Source organism: Genypterus blacodes, unplaced genomic scaffold (assembly GCF_046128005.1).
Source record: "Genypterus blacodes isolate CSIRO-AG114 ecotype Tasmania unplaced genomic scaffold, CSIRO-AGI_Gbla_v1 ptg000026l_1, whole genome shotgun sequence".
Lineage (NCBI taxonomy): Eukaryota > Metazoa > Chordata > Actinopteri > Ophidiiformes > Ophidiidae > Genypterus > Genypterus blacodes.
The window spans coordinates 1511560-1529092 of NW_027466839.1; the positions used below are offsets into that span (position 1 = coordinate 1511560).

The following is a 17533-nucleotide window of genomic DNA, read 5'->3' on the forward strand; positions in this document are numbered from 1 at the left end:
TTGATCAGACAATATCCGTTAAGAATTGTTATGTCATCCACTGCAGGGTTTTCCAGAGTTTGGTGATGATGAGATAGTGAGTGTTCCGGATGCCAAGTACACAAAGGGGGAATTTGAGGTAAGGAGGGAAGTAATTTCGACCTTTATTTGTGCCAGATGTGCCATCCTCCTTTGTACAAATATTATATGTTTTTGTTGGATAAGATTTCACCAAAAGAGCTGTTTTGTGTTTTTGAGGAGAATGTTTTTACATTCAAGCTGGATCAGCAGACTTCTCCAGTGAATTGTGTCACCCGTTGGCTGACAGCTACAGCTTTTAGAAGCTTTAACTGTGCAACTGCAATTGAAAGCTGTGGCTGAACAAAATCAGAAGCCCTTTCTTCTGCTCTGAATCGGAGACCCCGTATTTCTTGCACTGTGCCATTAATCAGCGGCTGTTGGAACCTGCTGGCTTGGTCATAGCACAGTAAACACAGGCTCTCTGAAAGAGGCCACACTCTGCAGGCTCACAATGCTGCATGCCAATCACAGCAGCATGGCTACTGGAGTTTCCGAGATACACAGTGGGGTTGCCACGGAAACCACGTTCGCCTACAGTTCACCTTTTGAAGGATGTGCGACATTGCCATCCCAGTTGCCTTATCTGCCAAAAAAGGTGTTGCCATTGCTGTGAGAAAGAAAGCTTCACATGATGCTGGCACTGATGCAGGCATCACAGGAGCAGGGATTAGCTTTTATATGCAATGTGCTCAGGTGGAACTAAGGAAGCTTAAGACATTTGTTCAGTCACAATATACAAAGTGCTCTGTTGAGCTGCTTATATATTTAGTTTGTATTTCACTATGACCCTTTCATTGTACGGTTGTGTTTATTTGTGTGTTTTCCCGAAAAAAAACTTGGGGTTGATAGAAATACATTCAGTTTTATGATTGGTCCTTAACTTCTGTAACGTGTTAATATCAACATGTAATGAGATCTACCCACCTACACCTTCCACACCTTAGAGATAGTAACTATAATAATTTCTATTGTCTCTGTGTGCACAGTGGTGTTGCAGCAAGGACGAGAAAAAATGGATCAATGCAATGGTCAAAGTGTTTTTCTTTGAGTTAAGCTGTACTTCTGCTTTAATTGACCTTGCACACGGCCTCTTCTGCACTATATTCATATTCATTCATTCAATTTTATTCATGCTGTATCTCTAACATTTATTCAAATCGGTAATGTTTACATGTAGCAACTTGTCACACAAACCCCCTTAATGCTTAATACAGTTTATCTTTATCTTGTTACTCAGAGCAATTTGATTTGTTAAGTATAAATTATTGAAAGGTTAAGACAAACTTTATGCAGCCTGACACAGATTGGGTGGAGGACAGCCTGCATGCTGATGTCAGGTTGCAGCATGCTGAGCTGACACACATACTGAATGAGGGTCTCTGCCTGCAGGCCTGTTCCGTTCTCTGCTCCGCTTTTGGGCTCGATGGCCCGTCTGCCTGTGTGTCATGTTAATTAATTTTTTCACTCCTCTCAGTTGTGTCTGAAGGTGACATTTACACACTTCTGGAGCTCCAAGGTTTGCAAATAACTGCAACCATCACATAAAAGTTATCAGTAGAACCACAATATTTGACTTTGCAATTTGGTTGAGGAAAAGTAGAAAGTCCACAAATGTTATTTAACAGATTAATACTATATACTTACTACTGACTGTGTGTTGTTTTGTCCAGGTTGTCATGCAGCTGGTGCGTCTGTTACCTGACGGCCACAGGATGAAGAGGGAAGTGGACATGGCACTGGACTCAGTTAGCGAGACAATGACCCCCATGCACTACCATCTGAGAGAGATCATCATCTGCACATACAGACAGGTACATATGTAGATGATTAAAGCAGTGGTTCCCAAACTTTTTCGTTCACGCCCCCGTTTTATTTGGGTTTATTTAGAGAAGGATTTTCAATTGAGATAAAAGTCTGCACATAGACACAGAGAACAATAAACAAATGCGCCTCCACATGTGTCCTGTAGATGGCAACAACAACCTGTATTAATGCCCCCAGTCAGTCCCACTTGGACACTGGAGCTATGAATGAGCGTAATCTATTGCTGTGGGGGCACAATAACTGGCATTTGAGCTGCAGCGAAAGGAAGTATTAATGAGGTGCGGCACGAAAAGTTATCACAAAACTGTGACGGAAACTCAGCACGGTTTAAATAGAAAAATAAATGCAGTGCATGAAAGTTGCTGCAGAAGTAATTGTTACTGGTTTAGATTGCATAAGTTTAAATACTGTGCACACTGGATAGACACAATATTATAATTGCGTTTAAATGAAATACCCAGGCAATTCCTCTTACTCCCCTTATTTGAACCACAATGAGTTGAAGGCAGATAAAGACAAACAAATGAGGTAGAAAAGTACTTTAACTTTCAGTTGCAAAAGTGGAAGATATGGATTATAAACTTGTTTTTCTTCCTTGTGATCCTTTGAACTTTTCGTGTAGTGAGTTGGGAAGAAAACAGAAAGAAGAGTTTGTATTATCTTTGTGACATTGGATCAATTGTTGGATCAACCTTTGGGTTACGTCTAATTGGACTCTATGGTCTCCCCTGATTCTTTCTGGCCCCTGTTGGACCATGGCTCTGTTTTACCCATTTGTAATACAGACTGTAATCACTGTGCTTCTGTGCACCGTCAGCTGCGCTTGCGGTGCTGGAGGCACCCGGCCCCGTCTCCACAATATCAATGGACCTCATTGTCTTTTACTTTCTGTCTTCCTACCACGTTCTCTCTCTGTCTTTCACTGTCTCGTGCCAGGCTACAGGAACTGCTCCTTATCTGCTCACGTCTAAATCACTGTGGTATCATTTTCTTTTCTTCTATTCTTTGTTCAATTCATTTTCTACCTCATACATTTGTTAAACCACATTTTGGAGGTTTTGAAATGTGCATTCTTCACATACAGTGGGATATTGGTCTTCTTCTCTACACACGAACTGCTACGTGTTATGCACATTACTGCCATCAACTGTGAACAAATAGAATTGCATTGAATTGCAGTAAAGACCTCAAGAAGAAGTTTGACATGCAGGCATAACTAGCATCTGCTGGGTGATTAAGACTATTCCAAAACATTAAAACCATTTATATTAACCCAATCACAACAGGTTTGATGCTAAATGGTTGTCCTAGATCACAGCATGACTCGCCTCCATCAACAGGCAATTTATCACTTGAGACAGTCCAGAACAATAATTCTGAGTGCCTGAAACTTTGTCCATGTCTGCAAGTCATGTCTGTAAGTTAGTATAGATGGATGACAAGCTGATGATGTCCAGTATTTCTAATAGCATATATATATCGTATATCATTTCATGCTTGTTTTAGCCATATGATTCACCAGGGTTTCAGCACACAACGTGACATGATCGTGTCAAACTTGATCATTTATAGCCTGACACAAATATCCATGTCGGGAAATCTGAACTCTGAAGAAAGCTGTCAGAGGCAGGAGGCATGCAATTAAGCAGATCTTACTTATGCTATTGTCCAGTAAAGTCACAAGACAAAACTTGCAGATGAATCCTTTTCTAAATATTCTACATCACGAATACATTTCAATGAATACACATTAGCACCAGCGCCCTCTGCAGTCCTCATTAATGTGTGTCACATGCACCATCTCGTGCACAAGATACAAACCACGCAGGCACCCACTCACGAAGACATTATTCAGCCGCACATCTCAAAAAACTCTGGCGTAAATGTCTTTTCTTTCATAAAGCCATTATGTAACATGTTAACTAGGAATTCCTGCTTTTATTTAATTATTGCAAAGTCAAGTTTAACCCCACTATAAGCCCATACATAGGGGACCTCAAGTTGGCACTGTGTTCCCTTTTGGCCTTTCCCTCCTCCATGGGCTAACAGGCCAGGTGATAAACAGTGCCAGATGTTGCTTGAACCCGGCAGAAGCAGAAGAAGAGAGGGGGAGAGAAAAGGGGGAAAGAGGGGGCAGAGGGAAAATCTTCTGGGTAACCACCTTCACCCCCACTCTTTGCTCACATAGCCCCTCTAAAGCACCCTCCTCCCTCTGACAGTGGTTGGAAAATGTGTCTTTGATAGAGAAAAATGTATTTACACTGGGACCCAAACCATCCACCGAAGCTCCCAGAGGGGCCTGGGAAGGGGGAAGGGGGGGGTGAGGGGCTTTTTTTTTGAAGGGCCTGTAAATCCCTGCTGCCGACCAGGCGTGACCCCATGTTACAGATGCATCCTCCAGCATCAGGCCCGATGCAGCAAAGAGGCGACTTCCTCCTCTTCCTCCCCTCCTGCTCCTCCTGCTTGTCTTCTTCATCAGCTGCAGGGGCCTTTTTTTCCATCGTTAAAGCCATGTGGGGTGGGCCTTATGCAATCGCCGCACACTGGTGGCCACATAATGTTCTCGTGCTCATGCAGCCTTTAATGAGCATTGATGACTGATTTTGCCACAGTTTGCTGACAGTGACTCACTAACTTGCTGGATTAATTACGCCTGGTTAGTTGCTGAAGTTGGAGACAATATGCCCAGTGACGTTGGTGGAAGAAACAACTGAAACAGCAATACCACAGTTGGAAGAAAAGTCCATCGCAAAGTTTAGAGTAGAAATTGGATGAATCCTTTAGTGAAGAAGAAATGCAAAGCCTGAATCAATAAAGCAACTAGTAACACCTATCAGATACATGATACAAAAATCCGAATGGCAATTTTGTATGTATGTAGTGCTAAGAGGCTTTTTATTGCACAAAAATGCGGTAATGCATTGCTGACCTCTTACCAGCAAGCCACATCAAAAAGACTCTAAAGCCCATCCAGGAGAGCAGTTAAGGATATTTTCAATCAGTCACACAAACTCTAGTACTCTACTACTGGTTTTTGGTGGACCAGAGATTGAATGCTTTTATTGTATGGCTTTTTTTTCTCCCTTCATACTTTTATGTTGTGCGATTCCTGTGGATAAATAAATACCTTTTCACCCAGGTGGTGTGAAAAGTGAAGTGCACAGAGTGGGCAGTGAATGAGCGCAAATCATGCTGTGTGTGTGTGTGTGTGTGTGTGTGTGTGTGTGTGTGTGTGTGTGTGTGTGTGTGTGTGTGTGTGTGTGTGTGTGTGTGTGTGTGTGTGTGTGTGTGTGTGTGTGTGTGTGTGTGTGTGTGTGTGTGTGTGTGTGTGTGTGTGTGTGTGTGTGTGTGTGTGTGTGTGTCTCCCCCCAAAGAAAGGCCCTCATGGTTTGGACGGAGTAGTGGAAAAATATTTTTGGAAAGGGGAGAACGCTGTGAGCAGGTTTTCTGAGGAAAGGTAACAGGCGTCTTTGGGGAAGGAGGAGGTCCTGGGCTCCAGGTTTCGGAAGGTCAAGGAGATCACCAGGTGTATAACAGCTAGATGGATTTAAAGTGATAAATAAAAGAGAATTGTGAAAGTAAGATGAACATCACCTTGTGGATTTTTAAGGAACTGCCCAAGCTCAATTTAGAAGCTTTGTACCGCAAAAATCTTTTATATTAAATTATTCTTCACACAATTTAGTCCTTAATCCAGTGGTGTGAGATTCAACTTGTTTCAAGAATTTTCTAGAATAATTAGTTTTTTACTTGATTGGAATGCAGCATCAGGAAAGTGACCTGTACAAGTTAGCCTGCCTATAAACCTCCAGCTTGTTTTGATGTTCTTGCATTCTAGCTGCCTGCAGACCTGTTGTTGAATGTGCTTTACTCGTAAATCACGGAGCCAATTTGTCATGCCTTCAAGATCGTTGTTTTACCACGGCATTGAACTTGAGAGTATCAAGTAAGACAGAGTTTACATTGTTAACCTAACCAATGAGCCCTCACTAAAATTACGATTACCTAAAGGATAGTAGCACCTGACCTGAAATCGACCCCGGGGATAATCAGATCTGATCCAAAAGGCAGTCGACCCGATCACAGAGGGAACACCAATTGTGGTAGCGGGGTAGTTAAAAGATGGCCTTTTCTTTCAACTTGTTCCTCACTTCAGAATAGTGCACCTTCATTTCCTTGCACTTCAAGGCTACTCCACTCACATGCTTGAGTTAGAACGGCAACAACATTTTTCAGAGAGAGGAATCGAACCGTCTTTTTGCTGAAGAGTCTTTGTGTTTACAGTTTTCTCCTCATTTAGAACGCCCACTTGACATAAGTGGGCCAATAACAAGGTGGATATTTGTAACAGCCAAAGGAAATATTGGCATGAAAAGGAACCCACCTGAAGCAGAAACAGGTTCTTCTGAAAAGAGTCTCTCAGTTAGGCTTCGGCTCAGGGTGGTAGGGAGTGAAGAGGGAGAACCAGAGATTGTTGTTTTCATTCCTAATTTCCAGCCTCTCTCATGCAACTGCCAATAGCAATATTTGCGGCAGCGGTCTACAAAATGACCTATTTTGGTCAACACGCATTGCCAAGTTCCAAGCAGGTGCAACCAGGTGAGATATTTGGACGCCTGCCGCTCACAAATAGTCTCGACAGTTTGGAATTGTGTTGCAGTTGCATGTGTGTTTTTGGGGGTGTGGTGGTGGTGGGGTAGACATAGGGGTAAATAAAGCATCTCTGGGACTTTCCAGAGAGGGGGGTGTATACACAGCTGCTATGAGCTAGTTGCTGTTCAGGAGCAGGCTTATTTTAGGTTTTCACAGTTGTAAATACTCAGGTAATACATCTAGTGTAAGTGTCCTACTTGGGAATTGTATACAAACCTCATATTTCTAACATTGATGTATGTGATGTTTTTGCACACAAATTAATGTCGAGAATGTTGAGAAATGTTTCTAACGCGATATATGATCTGTTGCTCTTATTGCTACCTCCAGTGGGTTTTTGTGCCGATGTATTTAGATATCTTAAGGCATGTTTATGATTTGACCTTGTTGATACGACCATGAAGAGGGGCATTTAAGGCCAGAGCTGTGAAGTCTCTGTAGAGTAGATATTCACTTATCCCAGCTTTAAAACATATGTGGGGGCAAAGACATTGCCCATTGTGATCATGGAGTCATTGCCATGACCTTTGGGTTATCATAATGTTGTGCATTAATTCGGGTGATGGAGCTATCATGCTTTACCATCTCTGAATGCTAACCACTTGAAAAATTGTTTGTGTCCTGATCTGTCCCCTTTTACCCCGAATAACTCAACTGCCCTGCCCTGGCCTTTGCCCTGACCTTCCTTACTTTCCCCTACCCCCACAACAGTTCTTTAGTCCTGACTGGGCATTGCACATAAGGCTTGCCTTTTCCTTCCCCCACTCATTAATCATGTTATTGCCCCAGGTCCAGACACCAGGAATAACTACATTCAGAACCATCTTGAGTGTTAAGCCATGACCCTGGTGGTTGTTGTCTTGCAAAGCACCAAATCATTTCACAAGGAGGAAGTCCATCCTTTGCCTTTACTTTTAGACAGGCCAGCTCCTGGCACTGAACAAATACCTATGGGAATACTATCCCAGTGGGGAACAGGTTTAAATGCCAACCATGTGGGATATGCAAAAGTCGTGACAGAGCTGAGTTGCTCCAGGAATTATGCTTTCACAATGTCCCAGTGCGAAGCTGTGTTTCATATGTGAGGACAGTCGAGCAACAGATGAAACTGGTGTTAACGACAACATAACTACTCCCAAAGTGCCAACAACTCGCTCAGTCAGCACAGAACATTCATCCCTGGTCAAAGAGGGTTTTTCTTTCCCACAGGGATGGCTTATATGAGGGCAAAATGTGACATCATTATAACTAACGAATAAGCAGACATCAACAGCCTTGGTGCTGGGTTTATTAGGCACTGTTGGATCTTAAAGTTTGGATCAAAATTGGAAAGTACTTTACCTAAAACTGTAGCCACTACATGGTTTGTTTGGTGAGGTCCTTGCTTGCATTTGCACCATCCAAGTGCAGCAGCTGTATGATTTCTACATGTCAGGGTGGCAGTAGCTCAGTTCATAGGGACTCGGGTCGCCGGTTCGAGTCCTGTATGGACCAAGAAAGTGGACTGGCAGCTGAAGAGTTGCAAGTTGGCACCGAACCCCCAACACTGCTCCACGGGCGCCGTATCATGGCTGCCCTGCGCTGACTCCTCTGTAAAGCGTGTGTGTGTGTGTGTGTGTGTGTGGTAGGGTACGAGGGGCACGCAAGTCACATTTCAGATTGCCGTGTTTGCATGGTGACGCATTCGCATGTGGGATTTGACCCAATAAAGTTTCTATTCTATGTGCCAAAGTTTCACTGTGACACAGCGAAGACAACTGAACAGCAGAAGGTTTTCTTTGTTTTGCTTTTTGTTTCAGGAATATCCTGATAAGAAGAGGCAAAGGCATCTGGAGGACAAAATTACAAACCTCTGTTGGCATTTAGACATTCTGTGGTCAATTGCAATAAATGAGCCAATTAATGGAAAATATGTTTAACCTCATTGAAGCATTGACATTAGCTGCAGGATGATAAAACCAATCTGCTGCTGTTCACACGAAATTAAACCAGGACCAACTAACCTTTGCTTCAGGCATACGCTATCAGACCAATGAGAGAGAAACAAACGTGGTCACAGTCGAAACAGCAGCTCTGAAAAGGTCACCATGAAACACATATCTTTGCCCCTGTGAACTAATTTCCAACAAATGTCACAAGGACAATTGTGATTAGAGGCCTTGAGTGAAATTAGAAATATTGAATATCTGAAAAAAAGTAGTTTTGCATGTGTGACATTTTCACGCTACGGCGTTCGACTTGTATGCACAACACGTTTACTTAGCTTAGTAAATGATTGATTCACAGTGTGAGCTACCATTTCTTTTGTTGCCAGGCATGTGCATGTACAGAATGTACCATAATATGTGTGGTTAATGCGGGCAAATATTCCAGTCTGTGTGTAGGCTAAGTTGATGAGCCCTGTCTCCTCCTGTGGCTTTTTAATCTCTGCTCACCAGACATGCGATGTAGATAATTGGCTTGGGTTTAAGTAGGTGGTCCTTTCTAGTCATAACCTTATTGCCCATCCATTATATAGATTATAAATAACTTCAAGGACTTCTTCCCATGTTCATGCTAAACCTTTTAGGGTTGAGGGTTCTTATAGATTAGAATTGACAAGGACTTGAGACACGTTTTTAAATGCTCAACCTTTTTTTTTTCCAGTTGATGAGCAAGTGTTTTAGAAGATGTCACCAGCTCAGACCTGACACACCAGAAGGGTTTCTCACAGGTTCCAATACTGCGGGGCTTCTTGTGACCAATGCTGCTGCTTAGGATTGCAGCTTGTGTCTTTAAAACTATATTTTTGTAGATTTATATTTTGACAGAATGGAAAAACCACAAGACTTCTGTAATATGAGTCTCAAATAGAAAGGATTCATATGTCCTGACAAGACCTTATTCTTAGACCTGCAATGCACAAAAATCTCTTTTTGAACAAGGGGCTTTTGCCTTTTATTGAATTATTAATATTACCTATTACTTACCTATTACCTCAAGTATATTGACACAAGCCTGAATGATGCAGATCACTGTATAACAGTCAAGGAAAGGGCAAGCTTTAAAGACAGAATATAGCATATAGATTGACACAACATACCCCTCAAATCCACCTCAACCCAAATTTAACGACTTCATCAGCTCAGCGTCTGTGTGACTGGAAAAAGACAGGGTATTGAAATCTGTAGAAACCATTAACGTAAAGTCATCTTATCCCTTCCTCTGACTGGTTGCTATACGACTGCTCTGGTCCTTCAAAAAAAAAAAGAAAAGAAGCAGTTTTAGGCACCATCATGATCCATAAAGATTAGTCCTGCAGCATGAAGCCAGATATATAACTTTTATCGCTTTTCTACTGGCCAAGTGAGCATGCAGCAAACTGGATGGGTAGATAGAGGGTTCTTCAAAAAATGCAGCACATGTGGAAAAAGCTATACATATGTTGGATGGGTTTATACACACATACAGTACAGTACACTAAGTCTTTCAGTCATACTTGCACAGTAGGGATATGAGCAAGGAACTCTTTGAAGGAACCACACAGTTCCAACTGTCAGCAAAGATCATTCTCTCTGACAGCCTTGGCAGTGGTGTGAAATGCTGAATTCTATACATTTATATTCATCTATTTGTATTTTATTTAGAAAGTACAGTTATTCCTCCAACTGTGGATAATTGAAGGAATTTCTTGTTATTTATCAGGAGTCACCAAATCTACTAATATCCAGCAAGTGGTAGACTTAAGTGATTCAATATTTTTGAATATGCCTGCAGCGACTGAGTTCATCTCCGGTTGCATTGTGACATGCAGTGTTCCATTTCCAAATTAATTGGAGCTTGTCGAGCTTCAATCTGCACTCTGCACCCAACGTGGTTTGATTATTAGCATGCTGTTTGTTAGCACAGGCAAGAGATAAGTAATTGTTCTTTGTGTGCAGAGGAAGAGATACACCTAACACCAGAACCAAATAAGTTAATAGAATAGATACTTGAAATTATTCAAATAAATAATGGTAATAATAATTAGTCATTTAGATTACAAGGTCAAGCATTTGTTGTCCAGTCCAGTTGTGGATAGAACAAGATTAAAAAGGTTTGGTCAGATTTGATCTCACTTATTGTGGATCTATGTTATAGAATGAATAGATTGTCTCTGAAAATTGTTCATGAACAGCGTTACACAATCAAATCCTGTAAATCAAGAAGTAATACGAGCATACGAGCTGTCACTCAAATTGCTCACCAGGCTCTTCCCTGAACAGGAAATGAAAGAAACAAGAATCACTGGCTGCCGTAGTTGTTTTTCTTTTTCTTCTTCACAGTTTGAATCACTGTGTTTCCAGCCTTTCATAATAACTGTCTTGAATTAATAGTGAAGATATGAAGCGGTGTGGAACTACTCTGTTTTGTAACTGAGACAGACAACAAATCTGTGAGGGAATGCAAAAAAATAATGGCTGTGTAACAAGATTTTTCTGGTATGTTTACCTTAACTCATGCTGGGCTTACAATCTGTGTTTTGAAATTAATCAGTTCTCAGCCTTTCAACACAGAACTGCAATAACATTACTTGTGTGTTCTTTGCTCCTACTGTATACTCCTCTTCATGGAAAAGATGTGGAGATTCTGCCCGTCATGGATTTGTCTTTGGAAATGGCAGAAATAAACACTGTGAAGTTATTAAATGTCAGAAGATAAGCCATCATCAGACATTTAATGGGATGAAAAGAAGACAGAAGTAATAAAAAAAGATGAATAAGATCAGATAATGCAAATAGAGCTTTCAGCATCAGGATGCAAAAAAGCCTTCTGTGTGTGAAAGAGAGCGAGCAGGAAATGTTTGTTAAATATGTTGAGGAATCCCTGATATCATTCCTTTGACATATGGGGTATAATTAGACAGGGCCATTATCACTCCATTTATAAACAACTGAAGTATGGCAACCATTCTGTTAACTTTGGCAGCCGACAGCTGATGGCTGGTTGCCAGCCTGGCAGCAAGATATAAAACTTACTGTCAGACCCTGGTTGATGTCCAGTAAATGAATCTACACGAAAACTGGCGTGTATGCTTGACTTTGAGTTGTCCCTCTGTAGTGTTGTGTAGTCTGCCTCCACACACTAGACAGTTTGGGGTCTGGTTTAGGATTTGAGTGGGAGGTATTCTGTGCAGGAACTCATGAATGGCTGCTTGTGCAAACCTGGGTGGGAAGGGCCAATATGGATTGGCCTTTTTACCTCGGGAACCCCATCGGCTAGTAATTGGCACCATATGTCAAGCAGAAAGACCGCTCCATAATGTGCTCTTCTCAGTTCAGTCCTCAACACATATTAGACCATAGAAGGGTCAAAGGTCAACTTTTGTCTGCCTCCATTCAAAGATGGAAAGGTGCCGATCCCTCCTCTATCCCCCTTAGGTTTCTTCATGGATTAGTCACACTTAGAATTTTCATTAAGGTCTTTATAGAGTATCTAACTCAAAATCAAAAATAATAAAAAGTAATATCCTGGTGTAACTCTCAGTGGATTTTATTGCCTAAACTATTTATGTGTCACATGACTTGCAATTGTGCTGCCTTGTACCAAAATGGGTGGCACCGCACAGCACTGCTCCTTGGCTTTGGAACCCATACAGACAAAACCATCAATCTTGGGATTGCGGTTGCATTTTGGAAATTCACCTCCATAAATACATATCTACATCAATATCTTGGCTTGCCAGTTGATCCATTGCTATGACCTGGCCAGGAATTGCAAAACTCCCCCTCTTCCAACCTTCCCCAACTGTAAATAATAAGGTTGTCGGAACAGAATTTTCTTGCTAAAACTGCACTTGTCCTGCCAGTTACCAACAGACAGCAGACAGGAGTTTTTTGTGTATTGTTTATGTATATCACATATGTATTTTATGCACGTGCGCCACAAGAATCAACACAGAATAGGTCAGGAGAGATTGCTGTGACACTATATGTACTCCTACTCCAGCTGTTCTTGGAAAGTGGGGAATAATTCCATATCAGATAATTACATCTGGACCCTCAATTTGTTGCCAGTGAGCACAATTTCTTGTCACATCTCGCATTATAATGCAGGTCCCTCTGTCTCATTCACCCCTGGTCAAGTATATTAAGATGCAGTACGATGGTTAACAGCATGTGGCTCAAACCATTCTTTGGCAGTAAGCAGTTGCCACCTCCTACGTTCATTCAGATTCATGGAATTTTCTTCCCTCCATTCGGGTGTTGTGGATACATCTTAATGTTGACGTATTTCTTTACTGGCTTGTGACATTTTGTATTCTCAGTCCTCCTCTATATCAACTAGAGTAGACGAGTAGAGGTTAGTCCTGAACTGTGTATATGGGGGAGTCCTTGTCCTCGCTAAAAGACGTGTGTGACCTCGGTGTGGTAGTCCTTCATACAGCAGACGTATGCTAATCTTGGCTCGTCAGTTAGATATCGTTTAAAAAGTCAATGAAATTTAAGAAAATTCCTGTTCCTCTCTGTCACATTGTATTGGGACTGGGCGTTTGCCAGGCTTTTGCCATGGAGATGATAATGCCAGCCCTTCCACCTTCTACTTTAGCAGAATTTAAGTAAGCAGACTAGCACAATATATGGGTTTATCAGTCTTAGGCTGCTCTCACATGACAAGTGAGATTTGCGGCATGGTGAGCGACCTTTTGATAATAAGTCACGCCTACAGTGGAGAATGGAGAAAATGGAGAAAGAAAACCAAGAATAAATCAAATATAAGACCTAGACCTTGTAATATATGATATACTTTTTTTCTCTGTTATGTATTCGACATAGGTGTCCCAGGCATGGCTGTTTGTATAGTGATGCCTCCATTTTTTTTTACAACATCAATGACTTCCACATTGCCCTCCATTGGAACACAGCTCAGCCAACTAAAAGTCCTGAGCTCCCTCGACAATGGTATGTGGTCTTTGTTTGGCCAGCCTCCCCATCTGACACAAGGCTGAGCAGAGCTGGTGACTTTCATTATCACACCTCACTGGCTGGTAGAATTATGGCTTTCACCTTTGACAGTGAACAAGGACAGAGCGGCATCGTCTTTTGTTCCCTAAAGGCCAGAGTAGATGGACAGGATGCTCTAGCTCTCTCTGCTGTCTGATAAGGGTCTCAAAGCAAAGCTCTTGCATCCCCTCAGTGGCAATATAAGTGCTTTCATGGGTTAGGGTTAGCTAACTTTTCTTGCAGTTTTTCAATTCAACTTAATTTGGCCGATAAAAGATACACTTAACAAGATGCTAATGATAATTTTTTGGAACACTATGCAACTCTTTAGTTACGCAACAGGTGAAAACCAGAAAACTATTCAGTAATATAAGTATTAATATTAATAAAAGCTTAAAGTTTTTCACAACTCAAAACACAAAAACAAATGCAAATGGCAAGTAATGTAAGAAATTAGACTGTGTCTGGCCTCCTATTTTGGTCTTGCCACAGCAATGTTCTTCCTGGCTATACTGCAAGGAAAGAATCTTCCGGAGTGACGGATCCAGCTGCCGAAAGCCCCCACATCAACTTCAACTCCTCCATTGGCTGGAGAAGAGGCATACGCATGAGGGGATGGCCGTCATACACCTTCCGTCGCCCTGCTGGAAAAAATCTTCAATTGGTATTATGAATGGGGAATACGGTGGGAGGTATGGAACAATAAATTGTGGGTCAACGATAAACCAGTTGCAGACCAGAGCAGCCTGCTGGAAACTTATGTTGTCCCAGATGACAATATGCCCGGGCTGCTCTGGTCCACCCTTCTGCTTGGCTGGTATGAGAATGCCATGTAGTGTGTCCAGGAATGTGACGAGACAGGCTGTATTGTAGGGACCAAGGTTGGCATGGTGATGGAGGACGCCTTGCTGGCTAACAGTGGTGCACATGGTAGTATTCCCTCCACGCTGGCCATTCCCAATAGCAAGTTGGCCAATAATGTTCCCTTGCCTTACCCTTCTTCGGCTAAGTCTCTCTGACTTTCACTCAAATGGCAACCTGTGGACCAGTTTCATTCGTATTTGGTTGCACTGTAGTATACCATCCGGTGTATAGGGTGTTGTCTGCAATGATGTGGTTCTGGATTTGTTGTAATCTAATGGTATTGTTTGCCAGGACAATGTTCACAATAGAGATCTCCTGTTCTGATCTTCTCTCAGATCTGCAGAAATGTTTCCATATGGAATGACATTACTGTGATATAAGCAACAGTCTCTGAGTGACATAGGCTTACCTATATCTCGGACTGTAGTATACAACAGTATACATACATTAAGAGCAGTAGCATTGTGTAGATAGTAGGTAACTTACCGGTTCTCACCTCTGATTGTACAGATAACCGATGTAACTCTCTGAAGTCTCTGCCCAACCTCCCTCATACTCAATCCATGGTTCAGCACATGGTCAACCAGTGTGGCATTGATCTGATCTGAGACAACTGTCCTTCTTCATTCTCGTCCTCCTCCTCTTATGATTATTGCTTGTCCTGTAGCTCTTGCTTCACCATTGACCTCCATTTTCCCACAAAACAGGTGAGCTCACTCTGTAGCCTTTTTATAGTGCTAAAGCTCTGATTACTTGGTGGGTGTGGTTATTGGTAAGAAAGCTTGGCATTTTGATTGGCTTTTCTTTCCGAAGACCACAAGAGATTTTGCCTTTGAATGTTTAGTCTAATGTAGATAACTGTGTGTGATCTAGTGTGACTTAGTATTGAAAACTGAGTGTAAAGCAGAAATTGTGCTTGCAACTTTACAGACTTGGTTAAGGGATTTCATCAGTGAGTTTCAGGTTTCAGTGGTTGCATGTTAAATTCCAATTTTATGTGTAAACAATTGTGGAAAACTGTATTTATTAGTAGACTGTAGATGGACTTTAAAAGCCGCTTTCAAGTCCATCAATTTGAAGTAATTTCTGAGACTGAAGCTGTCAATGCAGGCAGACAGATTACAACCACAGGATAGTCAGTCTGCAGATTTCAGAGGTGTGAATTATGTAATTTTGCCAACTGGTCTGAGCCGAGTGTGTGCGCGCGTGCATGTGTGTCTGTGTGTATGAGCTGGGTATTCTGCCCTGCCCCGTGCACAGATGGCTGCCAGGCTTTGGCACCGTAGATTTCAAGGCTAAGATTCTTGAAAGTGTGTGCATAGTGCTGAAAGCCCCCTGGGGGTGCAGGGTGCACAGGGTGATCAGGTTCACCAGCATTCACCTGCTCTTCACTGTAGTCCATGGGCAGGCGAGAGGCCACTGGCTTGAAAAAATGAGGTCCATGTGTGCTTCCTTTGTTCCACTTTTTTCTGGGAGTATTTAGCTAGCAGCACATCGTGTCTTTGCCTAGGTGTAGTTTCTCTTCAGCTCTACTGCAGATGGTTGGAAAACTGGGATCAACCTACTACTTTTTGGAAATGTACAAGAAACTCCTCTCCCTGTCTCTCTCTCTCTCTCTCTTTCTCCCCCTCTCTCTGTCTGTCTGTCCCTATTGCGTCATTCGGCTCTAGAATGATCGTATTATGTGCACTGTACACATTTCAATTTACCCAGACTGCCAGCCCACCTACTTAGAGAGCTCTGCTAAACCTCCATTATTCCTTACTCAAGTTCTGTCCTCAAATGCAGTTTTGAGGTAGTAATATTTCTTTTGAGACTGGCTACTTTTCCACCACCACATATTTCACATTAAACATCTGATAAACATGGCTGTGGTCCAAAAAGTCTCTCTATTTGGTGATGAATATCCTTCTGCAGATTCATGAAACGGGCCTGAAAGAACTTTCAATGAAAATTTAATGTGGAAAAAACTCTTATTTTCAATAAGTGGGGTTTCATTCCAAAAAGTTCCAAAGTTGGAGATATGCGGTTTCTCACATGGAGGTTTCTCTCAGTCAGCTGATACTCGTGTTTGACTTAACGAAGTATTAGTTATACTATAAGTAAAACACTCTTCTGATTATTGCCCCTGCAGCCCAAAAAACCCAGATAACCTTTCAATACTGTAGCCATGGAGAACCAAGACCACAAGCAGCCCAAATACTCATTATGGGGCAGACAACAATCTGCTGGTAAATGGTGTTGTGGACCATTGACAGTTCATTGAGGTATATTCCCCCTCCACACACACACACACACACACACACACACACATTTCTTTCCTTTAACCCCAATTGACATGCCATCCAGTCTACCGCACACCACGCATTTAGTTGCACACTTGATACCTTTCAGACCTTGGGGGTCTGAGCAATCAGACAGAGAAAGAACGAAGAAAACATCCTGACATTGAATCACCATACTGAGTAAAGTCTGTCTGTGAGTGCCTGCATGCTCTCATGGCCTGTTATTGAAGGAGAAACCAATTAGCAATCTGACCAACCAGGCATGCAACAGTGACGTACAGACGTGAAGATCTGAAGGCTGTTTTGCACCAAAAGGTCAGCGCTAAATTGAGAGCTCCATTACCTGGAACTATCAGGAGTTGGAAATATAGACAAGGCTAAAAGTGATGGTACCCACAATATAAAAACAAACCATTTTCTACTGTTTTGTAGCCCCTTTTGAGACAATTTTTATTGCCTTAATATAGTTATAAATAAAATGCAGCACATGCCTTCCTCATACTAGCTTGTTACTTTTAAAGTAAATGAAACATAAAAGGCAGGCTGAGTGCTCACCCAAATACTTACGGTATATACTGTACCTTCATACTATAGTCCTTTGCTTTACCCTTATCGTCTTCTTCTAGAGTGTCAGTCATCAGATAATAAAGATAATTCATTAAAACACATATTGTCCCTCACAATGTAATACTATGTATTTAAACAGTCATTGAAAGTGACTACTGTCTGTACTATGTCTGTATGAAAACAGTAGCAAATCAACACGTTTTATTCTTGCTATTGCTGTTTTACATTGACATTCTAGAACAGCAAACTGAAGTTAAGTTAGTGATAAATATTATATTAAAGACGCTTCATTTTCCCCCTTTTGCCATTGTAAATGCC

General features: G+C 41.8%; 1 protein-coding gene across 3 annotated transcripts in view; it reads left to right on the forward strand.

Annotated features, from left to right (window-relative positions):
* The window catches only part of pald1a (phosphatase domain containing paladin 1a), a 48423-nt gene that overhangs the window by 19775 nt on the left and 11115 nt on the right, over positions 1-17533 (forward strand). For all 3 annotated transcript variants that reach the window (XM_076143635.1, XM_076143634.1, XM_076143633.1), the window contains exons 17-18: positions 47-118; positions 1731-1871. In XM_076143635.1, the coding sequence (XP_075999750.1) occupies positions 47-118; positions 1731-1871 (213 nt within the window). The remainder of the gene's footprint in view (positions 1-46; positions 119-1730; positions 1872-17533) is intronic.